Source organism: Rattus norvegicus, chromosome 20 (assembly GCF_021556685.1).
Source record: "Rattus norvegicus strain SHRSP/BbbUtx chromosome 20, alternate assembly SHRSP_T2T, whole genome shotgun sequence".
NCBI classification, from domain to species: domain Eukaryota; kingdom Metazoa; phylum Chordata; class Mammalia; order Rodentia; family Muridae; genus Rattus; species Rattus norvegicus.
Window position 1 is genome coordinate 28,872,529 of NC_141553.1, and position 22,439 is coordinate 28,894,967.

The following is a 22,439-nucleotide window of genomic DNA, read 5'->3' on the forward strand; positions in this document are numbered from 1 at the left end:
CACTAGTAAATAAATGGCCCTGCTTACACCCATTTCCCACACAGGAACTGAAATGGCTTCTAATACCTTACCTCCAAAGCCAAAGCTCTGAGACTGCATATTAGTTAACTGTTAGTGGATGAGAAATTACCCTAATTAATCCAAAGTCAGTGACTTGCAGCATATATCAGCTGGGAAATTAATGAGCTATATTGAGTTCATTGTGCCAGAAGATAAAAATCGATTGTTCTCCCTGCCTAAAACAGCAAATATATCACAGAATCTTCAAGGAACGGGGATCCAGAGGTGGTCTAGCTGAGGCTTGACTGAGCCTCAGGCTCCCCCTGCAAGGTCACTCACACAGCTGAAGGCAGAAGGCTTCGGTTCCCTTTCTAAGGACCACTTTGTGGAGTCTCAGAATGTGACATCAGCCTCTCACGGGTCTTTGACTGACCCTGGTCCATTGCAGGAGAGGACTGCCCAAGCTTAGGAGTATTAGAAGCAGAATGTTGGATGCCATCTTTAATCTTTTACCACCTTCCCAGGGTACAAGGTTAGCCTTAGGAAGGCTGAGCCAAGACCAGACAGTTCCCTTAGCATGTGCAGTTGGCCCCACCCCTGCTCTTCCCAGGAGTGTCTTCCTTCCTGGTGATTAGATGTTCAGGATCTCGGAAGTCCTCCCCCATGTCTCATTCACTTTGACTGTAGTGAGTAGAGAGGTGAGTTCCTCATTCCTTCACTCCAGCAGGACAGATGCTACCCTGTAGGAGCTAAGCCCTGTGCATTGATCCCTTGCCTGCGCTGGGAAAAGCCCAGCTGTGCATGCATGTGATCCAGACTGCCCACATGCCCATGCTCCAGGCCCTGCCCTTCTTCAAGAACAAGGTCTCCCTCCAGCCTTTTGTATCCATTAAGATACTGCCCCTAAATCTCTGTACTGAGTCTCCCCACTGCTGCTAGGAACAGAGATGTAGAGACTAAGGAAGCCCCTGTTGTGCTACACACCGTGGTTTGTGGCCGCCATTTACAGCCCTCGCTTTGGGCATTGCAAACAAACATCATTTCACAGTCAAAGCAATATAGTATGCGGACACTTTCATACTGGTAATTTGTTCTGCCAATTTGAGGAATATACCAAGATTACTTTACAAGTGTAGGGTTTTTATTTTGTAGCCAGTTTGGGAAATTCTACCTTGACACCCTGATAATGTACTTTAAATCCATAGATCCCTTTTTAACTCTTTGTTTAAGGAATTATACTCTGGTAATATGTGGAATGTGATACAAAAAGTTAAAAAATGTGACCAAAAAAATCAATATAATGTATGATTTAGTGATAGCCTTGGGTGTCTGAATTATTTCTTTGGCCTAGTGAACGTCAGTTTTTAAGTTAGAAGTGAGCTATTTGGTTATACTCTTGTATAATTTCTAGCTAGTCATCTAATGGAAGCCTTAGGTGTCTGGGATACCAACCCAAGAAGTTGGAACCAAGTCAGGAATTCCTGTTGGTGTACACGAACATAGATTTTGTCACAGTGTATCTGACATCAAGACTGGATTTTAAAATTTGAGTTTGGAGTAATCCTGCAGCTTTTCTTGTCCGCTACTGATCTCAGCCTCTACTTATTTCAAAGATCACACGAGTGGCTTCCGCCTTTCTTTTCTCTCTCTCCAAGATTATCTTTGCGTTTGTCTGAGAGAATCTCATGGTATACATGGATCTGGCTCGCCAGCGTAGCTCACTTCTGATTAATAGCTTTACAGTCTTGACAGTTAGGATACCTAAGGGAGCCATCTCTTTGATTTTCCTCCTCCTGCGTGTAACCACAGGTGTGATGTGAGCGTGGTTAACATTCAGTTTCTGTTGGGGAAATAATAAACTATGGAATTGCTTCATGAGGCGAGGGTGGCGGCCATTTATCTGAATATGCAGTCATTAACTGGCCAAAGCTAACCAGATTTTACATATGCACTGGCAGCTGGGCCCGGGAGCCCACTCAGCATAATAAACCCAAGTTCAGTCTGGACTAATGGGAAATAGCCTTCGAGTCCTTGCTACACCTTCCAAAGAGGCTCACTTCCGTCCCTGGCTTGCCGTCCCCAGGCCCATCTGTTACTGGAGTCAGGGCCACAGCTGAAAGCAGCATGGCTCCTGCTGAGCTGTGATAGTGTGTGCTCAACCCTGGGTACCAATAGCTTTAAACACTTGAACTGTCTCCGCGTGCCATCATTAGCTGTTAAGTACATGACGGAAACCAAGCAGCTTGTCCTCTGGTTGCCACGGTGACATGGTTTTAGTGTATTTAGTCTGCAGGTCCTGGTGGAACGCACTCATTAGCATCCTTTCCGCCTCCAACTACAAAACAGTGCCAGTCTCCTCAGGTAACACAGGCCCCTGAGGTGACAAGGCCTATTACTGCCTTCCAGCTGTCTGACAGCCAGAGCGGAAGGCAGGAGCCATGGAATGGCTATGGTGTCCACCCTTTGTGTCTCAGGAGCTCTGCAGACCAGGTCCCTGGCGAGCGCCAGAGGGCAGAGAGCTCCGGAAGATCGAGGGCGTGGCTTCCAGAGTCACTACTGCCCTAGTTACTGTGAAATGGCTGTTCATATTGACATAGCAGCAGCGTCCAATCCAATAAGACCCTGAAAGACCTTAGGATCGAAGGAAGTGTTATTCCATACACTTCTAGAACCAGCAAAAGGAAAATCTTTGAGGAAAAGAAAATACAGAATACCTGATGACCCTTTAGTAAAGTTAACAGTAAGAATATGAGGCAATCTGTCTGTCTATCAGGCTGTCAGAGTCACACTCTGAGAAATGCTAGTGAAGCAGAAAGGAGTCGGTACCTTCAGTCCACCCATGCCTACCGTCGCACTTCCAGCTCTGTCTGCTCTCAGCTTCACCAGTTCCACGTGGTCCCCTTCAACTGCCTTGTCTCCCCATAGCCACTCTTGCCTTTCATTGCTCTCAAACCTGGCACAGCTGACGTGAAGGTAAACGTGTGCTCTGGGGATAGTGTTAAGGAGCATCTCCTCAGATGTGGATCAAAGCCTAATGCTGGATGGACACACCCACAGGTGCTGGACAGACACATGTACATGTACGCTCCCTTTCTAGCATCTCCTCGGTTCCCCCTCAGCTGTTGACAAAGATTCCTCTGCCCTCCCCTCCTTGCCTTCCTCATTGGAAGAACTGACCAGACTTTCTCCACACTGGGAAGAGGGACAGCTGGCCCCTTCTGGCAATTGTGCTAGAGCAATAAAAGTCATAGCCACAGGGTAACTCCCTGCTGTCCATCTTCTGTGCAGACCCAAGGAGCACATGGGGAAGAGGCTGACAGAAACCAGGACTGCTGGCCTCATAGGATCCGGAGCCCAGTTTCTCTCCTTCCCTCACCCGCAACCCTTTCCCATCTCCTGGCCACCTTCGTCTCCTGGGGTTCAGAATTTCTTTTTTGCTGAGGCCAGCTTGTTTTGTTTTGTTTTTTAAGCATGTTTACCCAAAAAAAAAAAAAAAGCTTTTTTAAAGCAACTAGAAAAACTAAAAATAATCACCTCAAAGCCTGGAGGGTTTTGTGGGAAGGGGCCCCTGCGATCACAAACCTCTGTGGACCATACACAACCTTCAAAGACTTTCAAGGGCTCAGCAGACAAAAATAAGAGTTAAAAGACTTCATTAGCTGGGGACTTCTCACATGACCCACCTACCTTACCAGCTTTTCCTTGGTCTTATGAAGAGCTTGACTAGCCAGTGAGTGGGTGAACTAGGGCGAATTAGAGGACTGCCACAGACAGACAGACATGCTCCATGGTTTTTTTGTTTTGTTTTGTTTTTTTGTTTGTTTGGGGTTTTTTTGTTTTGTTTTGTTTTCTGGCTCTTTTCACAACTGTCATCATAAAGGAGTCAATGGCGACTGAGGATGTAGCCCAGTGGGTAGAGCACCTGTCTGACGTGCGGGAATCCTTGGTTCCGGTGAGCAGCAATGTGACCTGAAGGTCAGGCAGAAGTGCTTCAGAGAGCACCCTGGGCACAGAAGACCCTGTCTCAAAAATAAAGGCAGATTAAAAGATTAGATTGTCTTCCTATTCTCAGAGAAATACTACTGCTCTCCTCATCCTCTTCCTCTTCCTACTCCTTCCTTCCTTCTTCCTTCCTTCCTTCTTTCTTCTTCTAGGGGTATCTCATAAGACAGGGTCTCAGTACACAGCCCAAGCTGTTCAACTAAAGATCCTCCTGCCTCAGCTTCTTTTGTCCTGGGACCTCAGGCCTGAAGGACCACACCTTTCTTTCTGATACTGATGATGTTCCGGTCCTCTATATGCTGTCTGTACCTTTTTCTTACCTGTCCTGTTGGCTGTCTCTTCTCCTTCATAGACGAACGCTTCAGTGAACGCATGTTTCTTAGGCACACACTCCCGATCTTCCTTGCGTTTGCCACTCTGTTCTCAGCCAACTCAGTCTCAGTTCTAGCTTCTGTGTACCGTGCTTTCCTTTCTAACTGTCCATTCCTGTTCTAAAACGTTTCCAACAGGACTTGACTATACTGAAAATATTAACTTTTCCATAACAGCTAATGAGAATTGGCCCACGGCCTACGTAATGGCTTTCTGGATGGCGAGAACTAAGAACGATAGGATTAGCCTAGTATGGTGGCATGCTGCCTTCAACCCTGGCACTCAGGAGGAAGAGGCAGGCAGATCTCTGTGAATTTGAGGCCAGCCTGGTCTACATAGTGAGTTCCAGGACAGCCAAGGGCTATGCAGAGAACCTCTTGTGTACCAGAGGGGAGAATGATAAGATTTAGCCAACCAATCAGCATAGCTCAGGAGGAGCGTGTAATTGTGCACAGGGTCCTGGGTTCCATTGTTACTGCCGCCAAAACAAGAGACAGAGATCAAGCCAGTTAAAGAAGGGATCAGGAGAAGGATGGGGGAGTTGGAGCAGTGGCTCATGGTTAAGATTACTCATTGCTGTTGTCTCAGAGTACGCAAGTTCAATGCCCACCACCTTCATTGGCAGCTCAAAACCACCTACAACTCCAGCTACAAGGAGATCTGTGTCCTTTGGCTTCATGGGCACTGCCCTCACATGTACATACCCATGCATGGACACATACACGTAATTAAAAATAAATGGGTCTTTAAAATGGGGGAGGGGTACCATTCATTCAAAAACTGAGACCAGCTGAGACTTGCTCTCTGAAACCCAAAGAACAAGTCGTATTATGAATGTAACCAGGGTTTTCCAAGCAAGGTACTGTTTCAGGAGGGGACGAACAGATTCAGACTACACAAATTAATCTTTAGCTCCACTTGCATGTGTAAAATCAGACAGCCAGAACGGGTCAACAGCTCTAGTGTAGCAGACTTCTGCCTCCCAGCTGACCCTTTGTGGAGGCCAAGTCGCTATCATGGCAGGTCCTTGAATACCACCATTTCTCCCTCTCCTCGATTGATCTTCTTTGAGTCTTGGCTCTGTGAAACTGTCCCTGCAGAAAGAAAGCTTCAGCCAAGCCATTTCCGTGATGCCACTGCCGCTGTGTGCAGAGAAGCAGCCTGACTTGGTTCCCTGAGAAGAGGTCCCACTCTGCTCTCCCCTTTCCCGGTGGGAACACAGAGACTTGCACCACCTCACGGCCTCGGTTACCGCGTGGTAAAGCTTTGCAGCTTTTGCCATAGCTGTAGTCAAGCCAGTGATGAACCTCATGTGAATGATTTAGAACACCCCCAAAAATGTGCAAACTGTATCTTAGTAAGTGCGCAGACTCCGCAGTAAGTGGAGGCCCTAGCTGTCCTGCCTCTGTCAAAGAATGAGTACCATGAAGCACAAATGAGAGAGCAAATAGGGGGAATTAATCATCATTGCCCTGCAGCCCATTAATTTGGGCCCCACTTGGAGTAAATGCGGGGCTTATGGATTATCCTTACAGCCCCAGTTTCCATACCAAAGCCTAGCTTTCAGAAAATGAGTTTATGGTTCAGCCTTTAATCCCAAGCATAGTTCATACTATCTCCTACATGCAAGAAATTCACGTGGGCATGGGAAAGAGGCAATTGTTACCTTCCTTTCTCAATCAGCTTTGCTATGTTCCCTTTTTAAATTTACCCTTTGGTCATTTCACACATTTGCATAAGGTATTTGAATCAAAGTCATCCACACCCTCTTCATCCTCTGTCCCTCCTAGTCCCTCTGGATCCCTTCTTTCCAGCACACCCCCTCTTTCATTCCTGCCTTTTATTCCATTGCGAGCCACTACGCTTGACCAGGGTAGCCTGTGTGAGCATGCTGACCAGGGTAGCCTGTGTAGGCGTGCAGACCAGGGTAGCCTGTGTGGGCGTGCTGACCAGGGTAGCCTGTGTGGGCGTGCTGACCAGGGTAGCCTGTGTGGGCGTGCTGGCCAGGGTAGCCTGTGTGAGCATGCACATGGATAATTTACTGAAGCACGGGCATCTTACCAGTGACCACCAAAGAAAAGTAACTCGCCCTCTACCAGCAGCCAGCCGTCATCAGCTACCGCAGCTCCTCAGCCAAGGGTGGGGCCGCATTTGTCCCCTCTATTATGTTACCTTCATAGAAGGTGACACATTTCTCTGTAGTTGTAGGGAGGCTGGACAGATGGCTCAGTGATTAAGAATGCGTGCTGCTGCTGTTCTACAGGACCTTAGTTCAGTTCATGGCCCCCACATCAGGTAGCTCACAATCCCCGGTAGCTCTGGGGGATCAGGTGCCCTCTTCTGGCCTCTGTGGTCACATATAAACACACGCACAGCACACATTCACACAGATAGACAGCAGAAGTAAGAACCAGATCTTGTTTTTAAATGTGGCTGAAGGAAACCAGCTTCTGACCCCAGACCTGTTGCTAATTCTGGTATGCACAGTGGCTAATGCTCACTGAGCTCTGTGTGTGCCAGGCTGGTTACTACCACACTTCAGGGTGCACCATCATCTTCTCACTGAGAAAGAAAGGCAAACGCTGCTGAGCTTGCCACGACAAGTCTTTTCACCATGCCAGAATCTTTTCCCGTCAGTAAAGGTCAAGCTTACAGTACTCCCCAAGTCCTAGACTTCTGATACATGGCGTTCTTGTGCAGACACAGAGGGAAATGCAAGTAAATGAACTCCCCCTCCTTGGAGAGCCAGCACCTCTGACTGTTTTGTTCTGAATCGTCCACTCTGCCTTCCCACATCTGTTGTCCTAAGCCATCACGGTTTGAAGAGAAAATTCCATAGTTTTCTGGAATATTCTTCTAAACTATTGGCACCCATTCTGCAAACTTTGACTTGTTTCTGCAGGAGACAGCAACCGTATAGGTGCCCTCTGGTCAGTAACAGTCTTAGGCAGTCTACTGATTTCAGAATACTAGAATGTGGGACTGGGCTATGGCCCCACAGTTAAGAGCCTTATCTTCCCAGCTTCCAAGTCAGGCAACCCACAACCACCCAGAACAACAGCTCTGAGGGATCTAACGCCCTCTTCTGGGCTGTGGAAGCACTCACAGCAAACATAGTTTGGTGGTGCTTGTGGTGGTGGTGGTGGCGGCAGCGGCATGGCGGTGTGGCATGTTTACTGCTATAGTTGGCAGTATGAACCTGGGAGACCAGGGCCTAAAAATGAAGTAAACTAGGAGCTCATGCAATAGCCAACTTTATTCAGAGCACTTTTTTCTCTGAGTGTTAAGAAGAATCATGTGAAAAATGGTACAGCCACAAGGACAAGCCTCTTGTGTTCTCCCACAGAGCCACACCGGTAACTACACTTAGGAGGAGCATGAAAACACCTGCCATAAACAGTTAGGCATTTCAAAGAAACCGCGGTCACCAGACTCTTGTTTTCTTGCAGTTTCTAAGCACTCGGAATTCTCTTTGAACTCCATTCTTGGGCCATGTTCCCACTGTGGCAGTTAAACGTGCACCACTCTCGCACAGGACCTGAGTTCAGGTCCCAGCACCCATAGCAGATGACTCACAACCACCTATAGCTCCAGCTCCAGGCATCAAGTGCCTTCTCCTGCACACACACACACATGCACCTCACGCTCACGCCTAAATCCCAGGACAATAATAATTCTTAAAATATAAAAGACTATCTCAAGGAGTCTGTAATCACAGCTCAGTGATAAAATGCTTGCCTCATGAGCTAGAAGGCCCTGGGTTTAGTTCTCAGCAATATAAAACAAAAGGATTCAGACCATCCTAGTAAGATCCAATCTCAAAAGTTAATTGAGTAAATTAATTAAAAGTAGTAAATTAAAATTTGAGAAAAAAATCAATGGAGATAATTTTGCATGTATTATCTAACTTAACTTTTGTGGTAATCCCAAGAGAAAGATATTATCATTTTACCCATGTATAAATGAAGTAACCAAGGCTTGAACGAGTTAAACATCTTGCCTACAGGAGCATAGTTGGTATTTGTCCAAGGGAGGAAAAAATTAGAGTCCCTCCGACTGCCGAGAAGATTTTCTTGCTGCCATGTTCTATTGGATTCACTTCCATGACAGACAGACAAGCAATACTTTTGAAATGGATGCAGGAGGGGTAGCCTGGTCCTCCCACACAGCCAAAGAGAATATGGGGCTGCATGAAAGTATTTTCCAGGGGTACCAGGTCCAGAGGCTAAATGAGAGGGCAAGTCCTGAGACTCAGATTTCTAAGTTACAGACAGGGTCCTTCTGTGTTTTGATCAAACCATTCCTACCTCCCTAATGGGGTACAGTGCTATGCTGATGATTTCCCATCTATCCTGTGTGGATTTCATAAACTCGATGACGCGGTGGTTTTCTAATAGAAAGTGGCAGAAAGCACAGGACTTTGCTGATGGATTCTTTGGTTCTCACTTTTAATGAACAAATGTACCTGCCAGTCCTGCCTAATGTATCACTCCAGCCGGCTTCCAGATCTCAGTACAAATTGTTTTGGCTTGCACAGAACTGCCATTCCACCCACGACCTCCCACAAGCTTGTCGTAGTACTTGGCTGTTTGTATTGTTTCTTCCGGTCTTGTCGTATGTGAACTGACCCTGCAGAAGCAAGCTGTCCTTCCTAGCCAGCAGAGCCCATTCCTAGGCATCTCCTTGAAGCTTTAGGTGCTACTTCAAGGTTCTCGCCTGACCCTTAGGGATCATTGGGAAATCTAAAGAAGATGTGCCATCTCCCCTTAGGCCTGCTGCAGTCTCTACTGCAAAGGGTATCGTCCGTGCCCATTTGATGACAAATGAGTCAGAGACTCATTCAACCCAAATTATTTAATAAGCATGTGCTGTGTGGCCGAGCACTGTATATAACCAAGCACGAGATACTGGGCTGGGAGATGGCTTAATAGGTAAAGTGCTTGCTACGGAAGCACATGGACCAGAGCCCAGGAGCAGAGAACAAGAGATCCTGTGGAAAACAAGACAGGACCAGGGGCTGGGGATTTAGCTCAGTGGTAGAGCACTTGCCTAGGAAGCGCAAGGCCCTGGGTTCGGTCCCCAGCTCCGGGGGGGGGGAAAAAAAACAAAGAACCAAGGGAAAAAAAAAAGTTACAAAAAAAAAAAAAAAAAAAAAACCAAGACAGGACCACCACCCAAGATTATCCTCTGACTCCTGTATGCATGTATGAGCCTGTGTGCATGCCCATGCGCGCACACACACCCCACAAACATAAAAGAATTTGTACGCAGTGTATAATGAGTGATACAGGCACCATGGACATATAGAGCCTAATACAGTGCAGAGTGTACTCCTCTGTTGTACCAGCCAGCATGTCCAACATCTTGACACTGACACACATTGTTTTGGGTTTTTGTTTTTGTTTTCAGGCCGTATTCAGCTGCTACTCTTTCAGATGTTCACAGGTCAGTCTCTCTCCTCTGCCACCTACTGACACACATGTGGCATAGCAGCCACACCTGCAATGCCCCTAGGTGCAGTTGTGACACATTGTTATCTATGGAATGCACACTTAGGAACCACACAAGCAAGTTATGAAAAAAGTACAAAAATACCTCCTGTTCTCAGTAAGCTGACAGTTTTGTGTTGGCTTGCATTCCTAGCTACCCCAGGTCGCTAGTAGCCTGTAGGCTACGACTTGGACACACCCGGTAGGTAGGCCTTACCTGTTGTAAGAGCTCAGAAAAGTCTGGGAAGCTGACTGTGTTTGGGGTCATTAGTAGAGCCGTAAGGTTCAGGGAAGGACAGGTTTGTACAAGTAGATGAGGCGGGGCAACCCAGACAGGAAAAATGGCAACAAGAAAAATTACCCACGTCCTTAGCATAAAACAAGCCTTCCTCCAGAGTCACTAGTTATTCCAAGTCCTGTCACAACTGATGAACACCTCCTTTGGAACAGAGAGGATAAAGGTGATTGGGTTCTCCCGGCTGCAGCCGATGGCTTTTACATTTCTATCTCGTTGTTTTGAGAAATCGCCGGGCATATGGGCAGCATAGCCGGGCAGTTTGCTCTGTGTGTCAGTGAGATGGGCTAATCCCCGGCATGCTGGAACCCACTGAAAGTGTGTACATCTCGTCTGCACGGGGTGGCTTATGTATTCTGACTTACACAGTTTCTCCCTTTATTAGTAAGAAATCTTTGTGTCTTTTCCCCAAGGCTGCTTCTTAAAGGTATTTGTCCTTAGGGGGATAGAGGTTGGGTAATAATTGTATTTCTCTTCCATGTTTTCCTTTGCTGGTTTTCTTTCTCTCTACTGGGACAGGATCTTACCATGAAGACTGAGCTCATCTCCAGCTCATCCTCCTTCCTCAGCCTCCTGAGTGCCTGGTTCTTAGCCATGCACCAAAACACCCAGAATTGTCTTTGTCTCAGCCACTGGGATTATGAATAACCAAGCCCAACGTAAATTCTGTATTTTGACTACCATTACTACTTCCTAATTCCTGCATTGGGCTGGAGAGATGGCTCAGCAGTTAAGAGCACTGGCTTTCGTCCAGAGGACCAGGATTCAATTCCCAGCACCCACATGGCAACTCACACCTGTCTCCAAATTAAGTTCCAGAGGATCTGACACCCTCACACAGACGTACATGCAGACAAAACACCAATGCACATTAAATTGAAATTATAATTAAGCAATAACAACAACGAAAAAAATCCCACAACCATACTAGGTGATGGTGGCCCCAGCACATGAGAGGCAGAGGCAGGTGGACCTCTGTGAGTTCAAAGCCAGCCTGGTCTACAGAATTAGTACCAGGACAGCCAGGGATACACAGAGAAACCATGTCTCAAAACACACACACACACACACACACACACACACACACACACACAGTATTGAATGCCAAGTAAGGAACAGGCCAGGTCTCTAGCTCACTTATGAAACTGATTGTACGCTATGATGAAGCTGCTGTATTTTCACCCTGGCTCGATGCCAAAGCTCTCTCTACAGAAAGATGGACTCCGGGGAAAGAGCACCGGCATCAGTCTCAGGCAGTCTGCCTCCTGTTACCGTTAGTCCTTGGTTCTTACCTCCTGAAATTGGAGCATTGCTGTTTCTGGGTTTTGTTCCCCCCAGCAGTCTTTCTATTTCCAAAACTCTTGTGATCTCAACATGAAAAGGAAAGTGTCCTTGAACTCTGAGTAACATTGGCCCTCTCAGATCTCACAGGAATAGAGAATGCAGAGCTGGGGAACTTCTGTGTTACTGCAAGCAGAAATGGCCTATAACACCCACTGCTTGGTGAAAGTCATCTTAAAGGACAAGCCCCCGATAGACTTCGGCAGTTTCGTGTAGAAACATTGACTTCCCTGGAGAGTTGGAACATTGTACAGAACTTTCATGAGGTTATTCATCAGGATCTCGGGGAGGGAAGACCAGCGCGGTTGGAGGATGCCGTTTGTGGACTGGCGTATGTAGGTCACAGATCTAGCACAGAAGCTCTGAGTGTTACACCTACGGTGAAATCGTACTGAGTCCCTGCCATCACAGAGTCTCCCTCTGAAGGCCATGGCTCTCCTAGGCATCCTTTCCTTTGATAACATATCTTTCCTAACTCCACACGGATGCACATTTGAACGAAAGACAGGCTAACTGGCCTAGAGTCACCCAGGACTCTTCCTTCAGAAGAGGCAACCTCATTAATTAGGCTCATATGACAGGTAAAGGACAGTTAAAATTCCTAGCCACACCTCTAGTCCTAGGAGGCAGAGTCAGGTGGATGGATCTCTGTAAGTTGGAAGCAAGCCAGGTTTTCAGAATTCCAAACCAGCCAGATCTACACAGTGATATCCTGTCTCAAAACAAACAAAAAAATCCCCATACATTCCAAGACTCAGCAGACTGCAAAAATTTAAAAGCTATAACTGTTCATCTGCTTTTTTATATTACTTTTCTAATTCATTTAAGACAGCATCTTACTTAGCTCACAATGACCTGTTTCACAGCCAAGGATAACCTTTAACACTTTACCCTCCTGTCTGTACCTCCCTGTGTGCTGGGACAATAGAATAGGTCCTACATGGGCTGTCATATTCAATTTATGGAGCTGAACGGGGTGGGAGAGGGGAATCTTCGTTTGAGGTCAGCAACTTTCCCACCTGAGCCACATCACCAGCCTTTCTGCCCCCACATTGTTTTTGTTTTGTGGGGGGCAGGGGGGGTTGTTTCTTCTTTAGGACAGGGTCTTTTCTGTAGTCCAAGCTGCCCTGGAAGGAAAGTCTGGATCCCCTTACCTCAGATTCCAAATGCAGCATCAGAGCTGGGTAAAACTTCAGTCAGGGAGTTTGTCATTGTCGTTAATCTCCACCATGAGGTATCTTTTAATATTTTAGGTGATGCTTCTCCGTGTAAAATACAGAAATCGGGGCTGGAGAGATGGCTCAGCGGTTAAGAGCACTGACTGCTCTTCCAGAGGTCATGAGTTCAATTCCCAGCAACCACATGGTGGCTCACAACCATCTGTAATGAGATCTGGTGCCCTCTTCTGGCCTGCAGTCACATATGCAGGCAGAATGCTGTACATAAAATAAATAAATAAATCTTTAAAATACAGAAATCTTGAATAAGGCCTAGTAGACCTGCACTCCAGGTGTGAGGTAAGAGGATTAAAAGTTTGGGCAAGTTAGTCAGACTTCGTCTCAAACAAAGGAAAATGTAGAAACTACAGGTAAATATTTGATTTCTTAACTTACCAGGAAAGAGTTCTTAAGCATAACCAGTTCTTTAAAAAAAAAAAATCTATATATCTAGCTTTAATGAAGATTTCAATACATAAAACAAACCCAAACAAAGTTAAAGATGGTCCAAGTGAGCAAAACGTGTGCCATCCTTTAACAAAGGGCAAACATTTTATCTTACATTACTATCACTGTCCCTGTTTCCATATGTATGGCTATTTTGCCTGCATGTATGTCTGTGTACCACATGGGACTGTCGTACTGACAGCCCCTTCCCTGGTCTGCCTAATGATTGGGACTCATGATTCAGTCAGCTGATTAGGACACAGCCCAGTTTCCTTCCTTTCGATCCTGTTAGGGTTCAGAGTCACCACACAAACCATAGGAATACCAGCCTCAGTTAAGGAAGAATAGTTTATAGAATACATACCTTAATGCTGGTCAATCCAGGGACATAGCTCAGAATTATCTGAGTTATGACAACAGACATCTTTTCCTGTCAGCTTATGAACAAAAAAACTCGTTTGCAGGTGCAGGCAGTGTAGCCCCAGTGGTCAACTCTGACTCAAGCCATTTTTTACATAACAATTCATATAGACCTTTAACTTGATAGGTCCCATGTAAAGCTTTGTGAGATTTCTTAAGATTAACAAACCTCAGAACATTCAGAACATAGCATGTGGTCAGCATGACCCTGCTCTAAGTCAAGTCACTTCTCTTGTCTCAGTGACTGGCAGGCATGTTATAGCAACAATAAGAAAAAGCTGTCAGCAAGCATGGGGCAAAATGGCTACAACTAGGCTGGGGGCGGGGGTCAGATCACAACAGTCCACTGGGCAGGTCTTAAGTCCACAGGCTCAATGAGGACTGTAGGAGTACACCACACTTCCCAGGCAAAACACAACAGCTACAAAAGATCAGGTTTGCTCTGGAACACTGTGAACCAGGCTGGCCTCCAACTCAGGTCTGCCTGCCTCTGCCTCCCCAGTGCTGGGACTAAAGGCATGAGCTCAGCCCAACACCTTGAATGCCGGAATTAAAGGTATTTGCCGCCTGGCTCCAGCTAAACCAGTAAGTATTTTAAAGTGTAAACTCTTAAGATTTGGAATGTAAAAGTATAGTTTAGTGTAAGCCAGGCATGCCACGTAAAGATAAAATGATTTCCCAGCATGCACAAAGACCCAGCAGCACAAAAGACCAGACGGCTCACCGTTTATCTAATACTCTGTGATCTCATGGTCTGAGTCGAATGTGACCATCCTACCAGCCCTCACTGAACACCAAGCTGTGCTGCCTGCATCCCAGATTGTAGACCTTCTTTCTCAACTTGCCAGCAGACAGCCCTGAGTGAAGCAGTAGAGACCCTCTTGTATTAGAGACGCCCATCCATTTCATAAACAGATTTCAACTCAGACTTTAAAATCCGTCACGGAAGAGGAGGGCTCCCATAGAGAATGACGCCTGTCATCCTTTTTCCTGTTCATGAAACTCCAGACAGAAGCAACAGTGTCACAGAGGCCCTGCCATTCTGACCCATATACAGATGTGTTCAGCTCAGTGGCCTGAGATCACCATGCAGCCTGGCTCTGTGTGATTCAGAAGCCAGGAAAGCCTGAAGAAATCTGTCCTTCTGAAACACGTGATAAGGGAGGGATTTGCAGAAGTCATCATCCCAGAGTGTAATGTCCAAGCCTTTGCTAAGTGATGGCGCACTTTCAGACTCTCATTTCTTTTTCCTTCTACTCTTCCCAACCTTATTTTTTGGTCCTTGTAATAAAGCATATTTTCTTCTCTCCCTAGCTTTTCATCCTTCTCAGATAGATATAGATAAATGTAGATTATCTGTCCTTCCAAAAGGCTGGTCCTTCTCTCACCGAGGAGCAGGGTGGGAGAAAGGTGCACTGTGTTTAGAAAGCCAGGAAAGATCTTCCAGCCTTTGCTGCCTTCTCTTTTCTGGCCCTTCCTTGCCGCCTTGCAGCCCCCTGGGGGTCAACGGGGAGATAGCTGGTATACATTTGAGAATATGACTGCGGCTTCATAGGGACAGGGAAAGACTGCAGCTACCTCTGAAACACGGGAAAGCAGCACAAATGGTTAGCGATGTGCTGGGCTGCATAGGTTTTGCCACAAGACTAAGTAAAATGGAATTCCTTAATCATCACTGAAGCGGAACTTAAGGGGCCTCAGTTTAAATGGGGCACGTGTTTGCTAAGTCATACAAGCCAGTGATTCAGACTGCCTCCGAGACACACAGATGTTTTCTGCACTGTGATAATCTTGTAATGCCCTGTGTCTCTTAGTGAGGCCCTTAGTGACCTGTAGGACTCACATGCCTGCAGCACTCGAACGGCACACCCAAAGGATTGCCAAGACTCTCATAGACTCGTGGGTTTGAATGTTTGGCCCATAGAAAGTAGCACTATTAGGAGGTGTAGCCTTGTTGGAGTAGGTGTGGCCTTATTGAAGGAAGTGCGTCACTGTGTGGGAGGGCTTTGAGGTCATATATGCTCAAGCTATGACCAGTATGGTGCACAGTTACTTCTGCTACCTGCAGAACAAGATGTAGATCTCTCAGCTCCTTCTCTAGCACCATGTCTGCCTACACACCACCGTATGTCCCACCATGACGATAATGAACCTCTGAACCTGTAAGCCTGCCTCAATGAAATGTTTTTCTTTTTAAGAGTTGCCATGGTCATCGTGTCTCTTCACGGCAATAAAACCCTAACAGTGTACAGGATGGGAGTCAGGTGCGGCTCACTTAGAGGGCTGAGACCAAGTTGGACTACACCAAAAAATAATTGTACCCATGATATCGCCAGCCATGAAACATCTATCCATGGCCCTTGACGTTTTAAGCTAGTAAATACCTGAAACTCTGTCCTCAAAACTCACAACCCTTCACTTAGTAGGTCTTCAACTTTAAAATGTTGAACATGTAGAATGTTTGCGTCTGTTAGCAGTTTGTAAGTATGTGAAACACCCACCACCCACCGTGCCCCCACGGCCATATTTAAGACCTTGGAAATGAACTTGCCTGGCATGCGAGGCCCTGATCTCTGCCGCACGAAAAAACTCAGTAGGTAGGTAGTTTTGCCCCAGAAGACCCAGTAGGCTAAACACAGAGATGCTGTCCAAAGTGAAGCCATAGAGCTAAAGCCATGAGTTTTGAAGTCAGCCAGACTGCAGAAAAGCACAAATATTGATGTTGAAGCCTTTTTGGTTCTAATTGCTTGATAATAGTGGAACATGTTACCAAAGCCAAGTTTGAGTCTTCAAACACGAGTAAAAATGCTAATTAGAGCATTGGAATTGCTATTTGAGGATCTCCCCCTAGAAACTGCCCTTGAAACACAGCAGAGGTGTGTTTGTGCCTTTGGAGGGTGGAAACTGAAGGCTTCTCATGAACCCTGGGCAAGCCAGCGGCTGTCAGGCCTACAAACAAGAAGCATTTTAACTTCAAATCCACCTTGTTCCACCATGACGGGGAGTTCCAGAAAGGGGTGCACAAATGCCCAGACCCTTAAAGGCTAGCCCGGGGAGCCGGCTCACAGCTTTGATTTAGAATCTGCCTGCAAATGAATTCTGTACGGCCAACTCCAGCCCAGGCACCCAAGCCTATTGGAACCGCCTCAAACAGTGCAGAAAGTTGCCCACTTGCAGAATTTTTATCAGTTCCTCTGTTTTGTTTCAGGATGGCAAATTGAGCCATAAATCAAACTTAAATCAAATCCCCAAAAACTTTGGGTTTTGTCAGAAATTAATCAGTTCGGCGCAAGTGACAGAGTGACAAATGTGAACGACTGTGGGCCCGAGTAGGAAAGGAGGTTTTCACCTGTATTGATGATGTTGATTCCTTTGCAGAAGCTGTGCGTTTCCTTAACCCTGGCTCTCAGCCCCCACCCCTCCCCGGCTGTTGTAGCTTATTCAGAATATCAGGGTGCTGCCCAGAAGGTTGCAGAGAAGTGGGGAGTTTTGTGAACCCAAACAGGCTGCGTCAGCTGACCCAGCTCGGTCACTTGCATGTGCTTCAGGTTCTTAGCTGCAAAGCAGAGCCAATAAACCCCTTAGCCCTGACAAAGGTTTAGGTGGAGAGTGTCGAGGGGAGCCTCCTGGGTGCCACGCACGCTCAGTAGAGAGTTGCTATTGTAGTGTCATTCTCGTGGCTTGTGCACTACACGGCTCATGAGGGAGGAAACAAGACTAGGGAGAATCCACTCTTGGCCTTTTCCGTTTTTATCACTGTCTTACATGTGTCATCTGCCTAGCAGGGGTCCCTAAGGCTCCAGCAGAACTCTCTCCTCCTTCCCATGCCTCACGGTGACTAACACAGTGCTGGACAACTTGAAGACTTTGGGGAAATGCTTGTTGACGTGAACTTAGTACCATCTGACATCTGCGAATGCCCTCTCAGGAGAACAGATCAACCCTGCCATGTAGGAATGTGAAAGAAATCTTCACGTCTTTTTGGCCCCTGCTAGGCCACTAGGCCTATAGCCACCATGTTTCTTGTTGTAGAAATGATATAATCTCAGTCAGCTTCTACCCTGCCTTTGATCATTCAGCTCCCAGATAAAAGACTTACAACTTTTGTTATTATAATAGGCCTTAATCAGCATGAAAGCTGGGCAAATATATCTCCTCTCCAAGCTATTAGAATCTATTTCCCCATTAATAACCCTGAATTATAATTTGCCATGTTCCATCTGGGCAGCTCTAAACCTCAATTGGCCGCCCTCGTGGCCATATTTTCATGACTCACCTACCCATGGCGACTTCCTTCTCTCCCCCTCCCTCCCTCATGGATCTCCTCAAACCCCAAGCCTGGGAACCCCAAGCCCCGCCTATCTCAATTCTGCTCAGTTTATAGGCTGTCGGCATCTTTATTCACCAGTCAGGGATAACTTGGGGGTGGGGGGAAGACAAGATCACATAGTGTAACTCGGGTCCACGTGCCAAGTCTCTCATCCTTGGGGGCAGCAAGGCCTTGGGGAACAGTATTTAGCATTAAATACATAGCAAAAGACCAAACCTCAACATTACATGTTACATAGAATTAACATTGCAGCTGGGACCAAGAGAGCTTCCTTGTCTCTGTTTCTAAATGGAATCTTACTGTTCTGATAACCCTTAAATTAACTCGAGTTCTTTCTCTTGTTGCATGTTTCTCTTGAGCTCTATTGACTTCCTATCATTCAGCTATACTTTTTGAGAAAACTTGTAAGTTACATTACTCTTGTTTGAGATCTAAGTGCATGACTACTTGATTTTGGCATAAGCATAATTGATAAGATATGTAATCATTTTTAAGTCTTCTCTGAGACGCAAGAGCAAGGGCGATCTTAGAGAGTGGTTATTACTATTAATGTATGAAATCCCAGCACTCAGGAGGCAGAGGCAGGCAGAGCTCTATGAGTTTGGGGCCAGCCTGGTCTACAGAATGAAAGCCTGTCTAAAAAGAAAATTTTGTAATTCTTATAGAGTTTTAAGATTGGTCCTCTTCTCTCAAGGATGCCTGACCACAGGGGGAAGCGGGGGTTGTCTTTTCTGGGTTTAACTGTTTGGTCTTATTATTCTTAGCACATATGAGTAATTGAGAATAGTGAGCTTCATCGTGGTAATCTCACACATGCAGTTCTACTTTATCTGTGAGGAACTGAGCCCCAGATTCATTCTCCCCTCAAACACAGTTGGTCATTCTGCAGTCCACACCAAAATACCTTCTGTGTAACTCCCGGAACTCTCTGTCTGCTTCCTACCCAGTTTGAACGCCATGACCCGGTAGACGGGAGAATCTCTGAGAGGCAGTTCGGTGGCATGCTGCTGGCCTACAGTGGAGTGCAGTCCAAGAAGCTGACCGCCATGCAGAGGCAGCTGAAGAAGCACTTCAAGGATGGGAAGGTAGGTTGCCTTGGATACAGGGAGAAATGAAACCATGGGAACCCTGGATAGTGCAGAGATATCAGTAATAGTGAGAGCATGTCGTGAACCTTTCAACAATGACTACTTCTCTCATACTTAAGGTCCAAAGAGAGAAAAATAATGAAAACAGGAGAGAGGGTAGAATAACACCAGATCTCTTGTTCAAACAAAGGTGTCACCATGCACTGGGATTGAGAAGCATTTAAAAAAAAAAAGCTAATTTGGAAAGAAAGGTAGGTTCTGTTGCAGATGCCTTGAATTTAAAATAACTACAGGCTGTCCGCATGGAGATGATCACAAGGCAGCTCAGCATCATGTCTGCCTCAGAGCTCTGAGCCAGGGTTGGTCCTTAAAGGCACGAGAACTGGAGCGATCTCCTGAGGAGTCTCGCACAGCATGAAAACAAGGGACCAAAGGCAGAATCCACTGAAACATGATTTCGAGAAGTCGGGGGAAGGACTTAACTCAACTGCTTTGTATGGCTGATAAACACCATGGCCAAAAGCAGCCTGGAGAGGAAAGGATGCAGCAAGCTTATAGGTTACAACTCCTTGTCAGGAAGCCAGGGCAGGAATCTGTAGGCAGGAACCGAGGCAGAGACCTTGGAGGAAGCTGCTCCCATGGCTTGCTCAGCCTGTTTTCTTATACAGCCCAGGCCACCTGCCCAGCTATAGCACCACCCAGAGGCCCTACCAGACTTGCCTACAGGCCAATCCAATGAGGGTTTTCTCAGTTTAGCTTCCATCTTCTTAGATGACGCTAGCTTATGCCTCATTGACAAAATAATTAACACGCGAGGACACAACCTTTGTCTCGGAAATCCTTAGCACAGTAAACCTAGCAGGTAGGAGGAGCTGATCAGACCAAGGACAGTTGTGGTCAGAGAGGCACAGAAAAAAGCTAGGCCTCACTCAGAACAATGAGGGGATACCGAAGGATTGAGGATAAAATGACAGGGTTGGTTATTTATGTAGAGAGTCGTGGCCCCATGTGGAAGATACTGTGGGAATGAGCAGGAGTAGGATCAAATCGGCTGATGATGAGGTTATTAGAGAGAAGGTGCGTGAGCAGCATTGAAATTAGAGGCCTTGGCTTCACGGGAGCTCTGCTCAATCCTGCTCTCTGCTGTCCTTTAACATTGACTGTTCCCAGTACAGGGAAAGGGTGGGCCACAAAGTCCCACAGCACGGGGGGAGGAGCAGACTTAAGCAGAGACTGGACTACTGTCTGCCCAGGCACTCAGACCCAGGGGAGAGCCTGGGCTCTTCCCAGAGACTCTCACTGAAGGCCCCAAACCGCTCCCACAGGACAGCAGCAGACATGTGGTCATGGTCAGAATCCCAGTCTACACTGAAAAGATTCCATGTGTGATAACCAGGGTAGTGAGTGTGATCAAATGCTCTCTGAAGAACGTTCAGCTGCTCCCACGGAGACTGTAGAGAACTCTGGCCTCGCTGGCCTCAGAAACTACACCTATTCCCATCTGCGTGCCATTGGCCATCCCGACTTTTAAAAGCCAGTAACTAGAGGAAGTAAGATGGCCGCATTTGTTCCAGTGTTCTCACTGTTTGTGTAAGGAATCGTCCACAAACACCATTGCTTTCTAAGCGCTTCTCAGCTGGACATTCTCTCCCTTGCCTTGAGTGTTGAAGAGCTGAAGGGACTCAGAGGCAGGCTCGCTTCTCAGAAACTTGTTCCAGCCTGCCTGCACTGCAGGTGCTCCCTCCTGGCTGAGGGAGGGTAGGCTTGTCATTAATGGAGTAAGGGAATGGTTCTTCCCCTGGAGAGCACTGCTGCACTACCCAGTACCCAGCTTGTACCTGTGGAAATTATGATAGATAGATTTAACCCTTTGCCGGAAACATGATGTTTGCAGAAAGGAAGCGCTCCCTTCTGTAGACAGACTTTTCATCTTTGTTTTGTCAGAGTTTTCTCTGGTTCGTTGTTTGTTATGTTTGGGGTGCTGAGGATCCAGCCTGGGGCCTCACAGATGCTAGCCAGATGTGCTCTGCTGACCTACATAACCAGGCTGAGCAGGCCTCTATTTTTAAAGGTTACTGCAGACATTGGTTTGACCTTAAGTTAGCTAGCAATCATGATAGGCTAATTCATATTTTATCATGAATTCATATTTGAAAGTAATGAATGAGCTGTTGAAGACATTGCCCTCGAAGGCACAGAGTGTTTTATCTTGTACAGGAGTTAATTTAGGACCAAAGACCTTGCAGACAGACCTCGGCCATGGAAGGACAGACTGTGAAACTGGAAATCTTGGTGCAAAATCACATTTGGCCAGAATTTCTAGCCTGCTTTAGCTAGGAGATTAAAATTGATTGCCCTCTTGTGTTGATTAAATAGTTGTGAACATAGCAATTAGCCAAAATGAGAGTTAATAAAGGGCCTTGGCTCCTAATAATACCAGTCCATCTCTCCAGAACCATTTCCCATTAAGGAGAAATTTCCATCTGTTTCTAACTGCTTCCTTTTTCCTCTTTGGAACCATTAACACTTAAGGGCTGGAGAGATGGCTCAGCTCTTAAGAATGCTGGCTGCTCTTGTGAAGATCCAGGTTCAGGTCCTGTCATCCACATAGTGGCTCACAGCCACCTAGAACTCCAGTTCCAGTGGGTCAGATACCCTCTTCTGGCCTCCACAGGCACTGCATGCACAACACACACACACACACACACACACACACACACACACACACACACACACACACACACACACGTATACATAAACACTCATGCCCATAAATTTTTTTAAAAAGCTTTAAAGAAGCTATGAAGTTCCCTGGGTGGTCCCAGCCCTTGACCCACAGCTGCCATTCCAGGGCCAAGGGGCTTGGCTGTGCTATAGATGCCCCTTGAGAGGATGCAGGGTTGGAAGCTGCAGCTCAGTACAGGCGGCATGAGGGACACAGGCCTGCCAGGCTGCTGCGGTTCTCACCTGTCAGTATTTCTGGTCAGTTCAACTCCACTTTAGGTGAGGCAGCAGCTGGGAGTGCTCCTGACTAGAGAGCAGGTAGAGATAAACTTGAAGCAGACCTACATTTTCAGGAGGGGCTGAGGGAAGAGAGCTGGACCAAGTGGAGAGAAGACAGCAACGGCAGAACCTGATACCGGCAACTTCTATGTGCCAGACATTGACTCTCCTGTGCCCAATTAGCACAGCTTGTTTCATAGACAACCATTGTTCAGATGAAAAAATAGTTTCTTCTTCTTCCTCTTCTCCTTCTTCTTCTTCCTCTTCCTCTTCTTCTCTTCCTCCTCCACCTCCTCTTCCTACTTCTCTTTCTCCTCCTCCTTCTCTTCTTCCTCCTCCTCTTCTTCCTCCTTCTCTATCTCTTCTTCCTCCTTCTCTATCTCCTCTTCCTCCTCTTCTCCTCATCTTCCTCCTCCTCCTCTACCTCCTCTTCCT

At 46.6% G+C, this 22,439-nt stretch overlaps 1 protein-coding gene and 1 pseudogene across 2 annotated transcripts in view; one reads left to right on the forward strand and one right to left on the reverse strand.

Annotated features, from left to right (window-relative positions):
• Positions 1-22,439, forward strand: part of Micu1 (mitochondrial calcium uptake 1) — a 145,999-nt gene that overhangs the window by 95,763 nt on the left and 27,797 nt on the right. For both annotated transcript variants that reach the window (XM_087597903.1, NM_199412.2), the window contains 1 exon segment: positions 18,861-18,998. In XM_087597903.1, coding sequence (XP_087454029.1) covers positions 18,861-18,998 — 138 coding nt within the window.
• LOC120099025 (small nucleolar RNA SNORA17) lies at positions 9,809-9,895 on the reverse strand (annotated as a pseudogene).